Genomic DNA, 9,809 nt, shown 5'->3' on the forward strand with positions numbered 1-9,809 from the left:
TCTGCCCTTCACTGACCCCTTCCTCCGTCCACCTTACCCCCCATTCCGATTGTCCTTCATCCCGCCCTGTACCTCCCTCCCGGCTTCACTGCACTTCCCTCAAGGCCCCTCTCTCCCTCACCATGTGCCCCTTCCTCCTATCCTCCCTCACTGCACCAGCTTTATGCGCCTCCCCACTCTCCCTCCAGCACTGCCCACCCTCACCCTCCCTCTCTGTCCCACCTGCCCTCCCTTTGCGTTCCTCCACAGTCCCTCATCACCTCTCACTCCCCCCTTCCTTCATCATCCCTCACTTTCCCACCCCTACTTGACAGGGTAGATGTGGAAAGGTTATTTCCCCTGGTGGGAAAATCTAGGTTCAGAGGGTATAGTCTCAGGGTAAAGGGTTGTACATTTAAGGTAGAGATGAGGAGGAATTTCCTCTCAGAGGGTAACAAACCTGTGGAACTCTTGATCACAAGAGGCGGTCAAGGCTGGGTCATTAAGTATATTCAAGGTGGAGATAGACGGATCTTTAAGCAGTAAAGGAAAATCAATGGTTATTGGGAAAAACAGAAAAGTGGAGTTGAGGATTATCAGATTAGCTATAAGCGTATTGAATGGTGGAGCAGACTCGATGGGCTGAATGGCCTATTTCTTTTCCAACATAGAGTCATACAGCTCCTTCAATCCAACTCATCCATGCTGACCGGTGTCCCAAACCTTAACGGTCTATTTTGGGAAGTGACAGTGTTTACAGCTAGCACTGTATCCTGTCCCTTTCTGTCCCCCAAATCCTCCCTCCCCTCCTCACCCAGTTACCTGCAGAGTGGTAGAGAGGCAGACAGTCATAGACAATGTCGTCAGTGCGCATTCGAAACCCATAATAAACCAAAGCTGCCATTCGGTAATACCTGGAAGGAGAGTGAACATTTAAGACTGGTTTCCAGTTGAAGGTTATCAAAGGTTTCTCTCTCCTGATCATCAGGACAAATGCAAGAAAAGCCAAATTTCAAACAATCGCAACAATTTATATCACAGCAGAACAGATGCTGATTTATTGGCAAGTTGACCCTGATTGGCCAAGGGAAAAGTAACAGTGAAACAGTAGGCTGCTCAAACTCTCAAGAAATTCAGAAAATGGCGTGTCAGCCTGAACATACTGCTTTTGTTTGCAGAGGACAGTTTGCTGCATTTTCAATTTCTCCAATGTCTATCCTTCCAGGATTTTCCCCACCTACCTTTTTGTGGCACATCAGTCGAGTTTACTGGGCAAAGTGTGCCAATTCTAGAGAACAGGCAACAGGTCAGATGCCAGCTGGTGGTAGAACACTCATGTTCAGACATCCAAGTGCCAAAGCTGGACTGGCACTGCCAGCAGAATACTGCACAGTCTGAGGGGACACCTTTCAGATGAGACTTTAAATGGGAAGGCCTGACTGCTTCCTCAAATCAGATATTGAAGATCCCCTGGCACCATCTAGTAGAAGGCAAAAGTGAGGACTGCAGATGCTGGAAACAAGGGTTTAGATTAGAGTGGTGCTGGAAAAGCACAGCAGGTCAGGCAGCATCCCAGGAGCAGGAAAATCAACGTTTTGGGCAAAAGCCCTTCATCAGGAGTGGAGACAGGGAACCTCCAGGGTGGAGAGCTAAGTGACCATCTGGTAGAAAATGAGGTGCCACAGGGTGCAGAAGATTACAATGTGCCTGGATATGGTCAGCGGATGGTATTAAAAATACCTATTAAAAATATCTATTATGGTTATAGACATATGGTATAAATATATTATAAATATTATTATTTATACCATCTGTCTATATCAATATCTATTATGGTTATAGATAGATGGTAGACTAAAGAAAAGCTGTTTCCATTAAATGGGTGGTACAAGCACGAGGCAAGGTATCCCATTAACGGGTAGAGGTAATGAGAGGAAGAATTGTTTTAAACAGTGCGTGATAATGACCTGGGACACGCCTGAGGTGCAACAGAGATAATGAATGATTTGAGGGGGGAGAAACCTTGCAGGAACTACAGGGATGGGACTAAGTAGATAGCTTTACAAAGGACATGCATGGGCTGAATGGCCTTTCTTCTATGTTGTAATGCCCTTCTACTGCCATTGAAGGTTCACTCAGCTGATCCTGGGTATGAAGGAGGTTCGGTCTGTACTCACTGGAATTTCGAAGTACGAGAGGCAACCTCATTGAAAAATATAAAATTCTTAGGGGCACTTGAGAGTCCATGTGGAGAGGTTGTTTCCCCTTGTTGGAGAGGGCAGGACCAAAGGGCATCATCTCAGGGTAAAAGGTCATCTATTTAAGACAGAGATGGGGAGGAATTGCTTCTAGTCAGAGGGTGGTGAGTCTGTGGAATCCTTTACTGTAGAGAGCTATCGAGGCTGGGTCATTAACTGTATTCAAGGCTGAGACCGAGAGGTTTTTAATCAGGAAGGGAAAGCAAGGGCTATGGGGTGGGGAGGCAGGAAAGTGGAGTTGAAGCGCATCAGATCAACCTCAATCTCACTGAATGGCACAGCAGGGGTTTGTCTGTGGTGTTTGGTTAACCAGGGAGAGGGGAAAGAGGGCGGGGGGAAGAGGGATGGGCTGCAAGAGGGAAATACAGGATCACAGAACGGTGGCTGCTCTGGAAGATACTATTCAGACCTTCACCCTGTGCCAGTACGCCGGTCCCTCACACTCTCTGTCAGTACGTTCTAGACCCTAACCCCTCGAGTGAACCTGCCTCCCCCACACCCTCTGTCAGTATGTTCCAGACCCTAACCCCTCGAGTGAACCTCCCTCCCCACACTCTCAAACAGTATGTTCCAGACCCTAACCACTTGAGTGAACCTGCCTCCCCAACACTCGCAGAAGCACGTTCCAAACGCTAACTACTTGAGTAAACTATTCACGAGGCCTGACTTCCTGGGCTTCGATTCATTGCGAGGAACTCAATCTGTAAAGGGAAAAACTCAACGGCCAAATAGCTGGTATCTCTACACTTTGAAGAGAAGCAGAGAGGAGAAAGGCAGCAGATGGTAATACAGGCCAGATTCTGAGGGAGAGTCATACCAGACTCAAAACGCTCACTCTGTTTCTCTCTCCACAGACGCTGCCAGACCTGAGTTTCTCCAACACTTTTGGTGTTTGTAAACAGAATTATTGACTCAATTCTTCACCCTGACCCTTCCTAATAGCACTCTCAATGTCTCTACACCCTTGGAGTGTAGCAGTTCAAGAGGGCAGCTCATCCCCACCTTCTCCACGACATTTAGGGACAGGCAATAACTATCTGCCCCTCCCTGACACTCTCATCCCGTGTGAGAATAAAAAGGAAACCCACCCTTAACTCACACCAGGAGTGGATCTAGGTGGATACAAGTCATCACCTGGTGGTACATAGGAAGAGTGTGACTGGGATGAGATCTTGAAGGTTACGGTAAAGATTCAAAGGGTAGACATGGAAATAATCTCCCCATTTGTGGTTAGGAGAGATAGGAATTAGGTATCGAATGTTGGACTCACTCGGAGACATAGAGTAAGCACGGAAACAGATCCTTCAGTCCAGCCTGTCCATGCCAACCAGATCTCCTAAATTAATCTAGTCCCAATTGCCAGCATCTGGCCCATATCCCTCTAAAACCCTTCCTATTCATATACCCATCCAGATGCCTTTTAAATGTTGCAATTGTACCAGCCTCCACCACATCCTCTGGCAGCTCATTCCATACAGGTACCACCCTCTTTGTGAAAACGTTGCCCCTTAGGTCTCTTTTATATGTTTCTCCTCTCACCCTAAACCTATGCCCTCTAGTTCTGGACTCCCCCACCCCAGAGAAAAAGACCTTGCCTGTTTATCCTATCCATGCCCCTCATGATTTTATAAACCTCTATGAGGTCACCCCTCAGCCTCCGACGCTCCAGGGAAAACAGCCTCAGTCTGTTCAGCCTCTCCCTATAGCTCACACCCTCCTACCCTGGCAACATCCTTGTAAATCTTTTCTGAACCCTTTCAAGTTTAACAACATCTTTCCTGTAACTGCACAGGCAGCGCTCGAGCCAAAGAGTAAAAATGCATTTAAGGGAAAGTCCATTGAGCAACTGTAGGTCCAGGGAAGAGGAGGTTATGCTGGTGTGTTGAGACAAAATAGGGAGAGGCTCCTGCGGTGCATAAATGCAGCTGCAGACTTACTGGGAATATTGCCAGTTTCTGTGCTGCAGACTCCAAGTAACTTGCATTGATATAGCACCTTCAATATCCTTCAGCCATCACTACATGCCTCTCTGCTAAGAAAGTGTCTCTGAAGCAGCATCACTGTATGTTTGGGAAAAACAGCAGCCAATTTGCGCACAGTAAGCTTCGACACAGCAAGAAAACAGGCAGCCAGTTAAACTGCTCACTGCAATCTGTCAATGAATACCAGGGACAATGATGCCACGGGATCTCTTACGTTGACCTGAAAAGGCAGGCTGGTCTGAAAGACAGCAGTGCTGACAACCAGTAAATGTAAGAGCAAATATTTGAAGTAAATTTGTTGTTCAAAGGTTGGGGATAGAGTACAGGGAACAAAGCCAGAAACGGTGTTGAAAATGTAGATCGACAGAGGTCGAGTGAGTGCATTGGGCAGTGACACAGGGCGAGATCCGTGGCTTTTGAAATCCTTCAGATGTGGGTCCTTACCTGCTGTGGACAACTATAGCTGCCTTGGGCATGCCTGTCGTTCCTGAGGTGTAGATATAAAACAGACGATCTGCAACAAAAGATACATATTTGGTACCAATGACATAGGTAGGAGGAGCGCTGAGGATGTTAGGCAGGCTTTCAGGGAGCTAGGTTGGAAGCTCAACGTTAGAACGAACAGAGTTGTTGTCTCTGGTTTGTTACCCATGCCACGTGATAGAGAGTCGAGGAATAGGGAGAGAGAACAGTTAAATGCGTGGCTACAGGGATGGTGCAAGAGGGAGGGATCCCGGTATTTGGATAACTGGGGTTCTTCCTGGGGAAGGTGGGACCTCTATAAACAGGATGGTCTACACCTGAACCTGAGGGGCACCAGTACCCTTGGTGGGAGGTTTGCTAGTGCTCTGGGGGGACTCCACACAGTCAGTCGCCTGAGGCGGGAATTGAACCCAGGTCTCTGGCGCTGCGAGGCCGCAGTGCTAACCACTGTGCCACCGTACTGCCCACCTTCAACATATCGCTCTACTGTTTAATATTCTAACTCTGTTTTAAACACCTCTTGCATACATCGCTAGATAGGCAAAGACAGAATAAACATGGATGTGATGGATGGAGGGGAAGACTGGGAAAGCAGTTGGCTGGTCCCATTTCCAAGAGTTCTCTGAGATAGTCCTTGTGACTGGGGGGGGGGGACATGCTGTTCCTTGATGTTCGCTCTCTAATGACTTTCACTGGTTTCAAGCAGATTCAGGGAGTCTGCCTTACACTCTGGATCCACTCACTGTTGGATCAGTGTGATGGATGTCCCCTTGAGAGTCATCGTGAAGACTCAATGATTTCTCCTCAATTCACGGAAGTACATGGGTCATTATTCTAAGTTCATAAAAATTTCTGCACACATACATGCTGCAATCTGTCCAATTTGACCTATACTTTTTCCTTTAAATCTGCGATAACGCATCTGCTATCACATTGTTATGATCTACAACATTTACAATATGTAAATTAAAAGTCTGTAATATAAGACTCCAATGAAACAGTCTCACAGTTTTGACTTTAAATCATTCCAAGAATGTTAGAGGATTGTGATCCATGTACACATCTGGCTCCGACACATTGTTCATCACATAAACATTAAAATGTTGTAAGGCCAGTACCAAACTCAATAATCCTCTTTCAGTGGTACATTATTTTCTCTGTGAATGTCAAATTTCTTTGAAAAGTATCTAACTGGCCATTCAATTCCATCATCGACTTCCTGTAGCAGTACAGCTCCAACTCTTATATCGCTAGCATCAAATGCAACTTTGAAGGGTTTTAAAAAATTTGGTGTAGCTAAAACTGGTGCCGTGGTTAATACTACTTTTAAATTGTCAAATGCCTCCTGGCATTGTTCCCGCCACCAAAAATTTGTGTTCATTAGTAAATCTGTTAGCGGTGCCACCATGCTGCTGTAGATTGGAACACACATCCGGTAAAATCCGCTTTGCCCCAAAAATCGAAGCACCTTTTTCTTTGAGGATGGTTGTGGAAATTCCTCAATGGCTTTCATCTTCATATTCCTTGGGGTCAGCCTTCCATGACCCATGTTATGTCCCAAGAATGTCACCTCTGCCTTCGCGAATTCTGTTTTCTTTAAGTTTATTACCTGTTTTGCTTCTCGTAATCGTTCAAAAAGCTCTGCTTGTTGTACTACGCGATCTTTCCATGACTCACTAACGATCGCTACATCATCCAGCTAAACAGCACAGTTTACTTTCATCCAGCCACAACTCTGTTCATGAGACTTTGGAATGTGGCTGGTGTGTTCTTCATTCCAAAAGGCATCGCTTTGAATTGATATAGCCCATTTGAGGTGACAAACATGGAAACTTCTTTTGCTCTTTCTAATAAAGGTACCTGCCAATTTCCATGCAGTAAGTCAAATGTTGTGATGTAACTGGCTTGTTCAATGTTCTCGTTACAGCCCTCCAATTGTGGTATTGGGTATGAGTCCAATTTTGTTACAGCATAGATTTTCTGATAGTCCACACAAAATCATTGAGTCCAGTCAGGTTTGCAAACTAAGACGAGCGGCTATCTTTAATCCCTCTGATTCGGGTTTGATGACATCTTTGTTCACTTGCTCCTAGACCTGTGTGGCTTTGAAAGGATTAAGTCTGAATTGGTGTTGTTTTATTGGAACAACATTCCCTTCTTTCACCTCATGCCCAACAATATTAGTCCTCCCCATTCCTGCATACGTCCTCATACTGCTGCAACAAACTGGGCTCTTTGCTCCTGAGATAGACAGTTCACTAATCAATGCCACTCCTCAAAGACTTGCTCATTATTTAACATATTTTGAGACACATCAAACTCCATGACATCTGGATTTGATTCCTCTCTGTGTGGCAGTAACTAAAACCTGCTTCTCCAGTTTCCTGTCTATTACCCTAAAGTTTCAACGTCTTTTACGACATACCCAATATAGATTTTTCCTCTCCGGCATCTTTATCTACTGCTGGTACACAACTAACATATCATCTCCATGGGAAAATGTCTGAGTTTTCAAAATTTTATTTGCCACCTGCTTCATTCTATGCTGCACCCTCTTCTGCTGCAGTTTAGTTCACTCTCTTACCTGATTTAATGTCTCCCTCACCTCAGATACATAATCCAAGTGTAAGATCTCCAATTTCGGTCCTGTAATGTTTTCTTTAAATAATTTCAAAGGACCTCGCACTTCATGTCCAAATATTAACTCAAAGGGAGCAAACTGAGTCAATTCATTTGGGGCATCTCTAATGGCAAACAATACGAATGGGATACCTTTATCCCAATCATTTGAGTAATCCTCAGGGTCTGATGCCATCTTTCCAAAGCTCCCTGGGATTCAGGATTGTACGCACGCGATTAAAAGTGCGACATGCCTAAGCTAAGCATGATTTCATTAAACAGCCAAGCATAAGATTTGACCCTTGGTCTGGCCTAATCTCTCTGGGTAGCCCACACCACATGAAAAAAGATACTAACTCCTCTACCACCTTTTTCGCATTTATATTCTGTAATGGAATTGCCTCCAGAAATCTGGTAGACACATCCATTATGGTTAGCAAGTACTGGTTCCAAATTTTAGTTTTCCAGAGGGGGCCTACACATTCAATCATAACCCGCATGAAAAGTTACAAGGGGGCATAGCTTTAAATTAAGGGGGGGGGGGGTAGTTATAGGACAGATGTTAGGGGTAGGTTCTTTACTCAGCAAGTCGTGAGTTCATGGAATGCCCTGCCAGTAGCAGTGGTGGACTCTCCCTCATTATGGGCATTTAAGCGGGCATTGGATAGGCATATGGAGGATAGTGGGCTAGTGCAGGTTAGGTGGGCTTGGATCGGCGCAACATCGAGGGCCTAAGGGCCTGTACTGCGCTGTATTCTTCTATGTTCTATGTTCTATATTTATAAGGGACTGAAAAGTAACCTGTTAAATTGTGGAAAGAGCACAGAAGAAAGACACTTGTCCCACTGTATCTGTGCTAGCCCTGTCATAGAGTTCATTTCCCCCCATCGCAGGGCCTTCCTTTCCCAGGTTTGCAGTCCTGCTCTCCAAGTATTTGACCAATTCAAGTCAGTTTTGTTGAAAGGTGGAGTGAGCTGCAATGAGCTGAACTCCCCCAAAGTTCTGACCAAATCTATTCGCACATGCCCTTTCAGGCAGTGCATTCCCCATCACACTGAATAAACACTGCCCCCTTTGAACTTCTTCCTGAGGATTTGGCGTCACTGCAAGGAGTTTTTAGGGGTGAGGTCCTCGGAAATAACTGGGCAAGCCAGTGAGGTCCCGGAGTTAGGAATAGGGAATGGATGCTGGCCTTGCCAGTGATACTTACAGTGACCCATCAAAGACAGCATGGAGTCACAAATGTGTGGGTGGCACGTTGGCTCAGCGGTTAGCACTGCTGCCTCACAGCACCAGGGTTCGATTCCAGCCTCGGACGACTGTCTGTGTGGAGTTTGCACGCTCTCCCAGTGTCTGTGTGGGTTTCCTCCCACAGACCAAAGACGTGCAGGTTAGGTGAATTGGCCAAGTGAAATTACCCAAAGATATGCAGGTTAGGTGAATTAGCCAGGCTAAATTGCCCAAAGATATGCAGGTTAGGTGAACTGGCCATGCTAAATTGCCCATAGCGTTCAGGAATGTGTAAGTTAGGTGCATTAGTCAGGGGGAATGTAGGGTAATAGGGTAGGAGAATCTTTGAAGGATCGGTGTTGGGCCAAAGGGCCTATTTCCACACCGTAGGGATTCTTTTAGATTTAGATTAGATTACAGTGTGGAAACAGGCCCTTCGGCCCAACAAGTCTACACCGACCCGCCGAAGCGTAACCCACCCATACCCCTACATTTACCCCTTACCTAACACTACGGGCAATTTAGCATGGCCAATTCACCTAACCTGCACATTTTTGGACTGTGGGAGGAAACCGGAGCACCCGGAGGGAACCCACGCAGACACGGGGAGAATGTGCAAACTCCACACAGTCAGTCGCCTGAGGCGGGAACTGAACCCGGGTCTCTGGCGCTGTGAGGCAGCAGTGCTAACCACTGTGCCACCGTGCCGCCCACTGTGATATGATAATTTAAAAATGCTTAGATGAAAGGGTAGGTCTGGGTTAGATATGATAAAGTGGGCTGGGGAGGGCATTACCCAGGGGCTGGTGCTCCTGTGGTATGGACACCCGCTGTGCTGCTCAATTCCTCCAGGCAAAAAGGCTTGAGCTGTTTCTAAAGAGATCAGGGCAATAATAAGAATAACTTCACATTAATCAGGACCAGAGTGATCTCTCCGACCCAGCCAGACCACCAACAGAGAAATTCCTCAGCATGCTTCTCCTTCACCCACCTAACCCCGACCCTCCTGGGGTTTTCGATGTCTCGCTGCGATTGTACAAGGCCTCGATGAGACCACGCCTGGAGTACTGAGGACAGTTTGGGTCTCCCTGTCGGAGGAAGGTGGTTCTGGTGATGGAGGGATTGCAACAAAGGTTTACCAAACTGATTCCTGGGACAGAAGGACTGACATATGAAGGGAGAGTGGATCAGTTCGGATTATATTCACTGGGGTTTCAGACACAGAGTAAATTCTGTAAAATTCAAACAGGGCTAGACT

General features: G+C 46.2%; 1 protein-coding gene across 1 annotated transcript in view; it reads right to left on the minus strand.

Annotated features, from left to right (window-relative positions):
* slc27a4 (solute carrier family 27 member 4) overlaps window positions 1-9,809 on the minus strand; it is a 62,704-nt gene that overhangs the window by 13,815 nt on the left and 39,080 nt on the right. The window contains exons 5-6 of the mRNA XM_043720438.1: window positions 4,664-4,733; window positions 802-893 (exon numbers count right to left, since the gene is read on the minus strand). Of these exons, the coding sequence (XP_043576373.1) occupies window positions 802-893; window positions 4,664-4,733 (162 nt within the window). The remainder of the gene's footprint in view (window positions 1-801; window positions 894-4,663; window positions 4,734-9,809) is intronic.

This window comes from Chiloscyllium plagiosum, chromosome 30, assembly GCF_004010195.1.
Source record: "Chiloscyllium plagiosum isolate BGI_BamShark_2017 chromosome 30, ASM401019v2, whole genome shotgun sequence".
In the NCBI taxonomy this organism is placed as follows: domain Eukaryota; kingdom Metazoa; phylum Chordata; class Chondrichthyes; order Orectolobiformes; family Hemiscylliidae; genus Chiloscyllium; species Chiloscyllium plagiosum.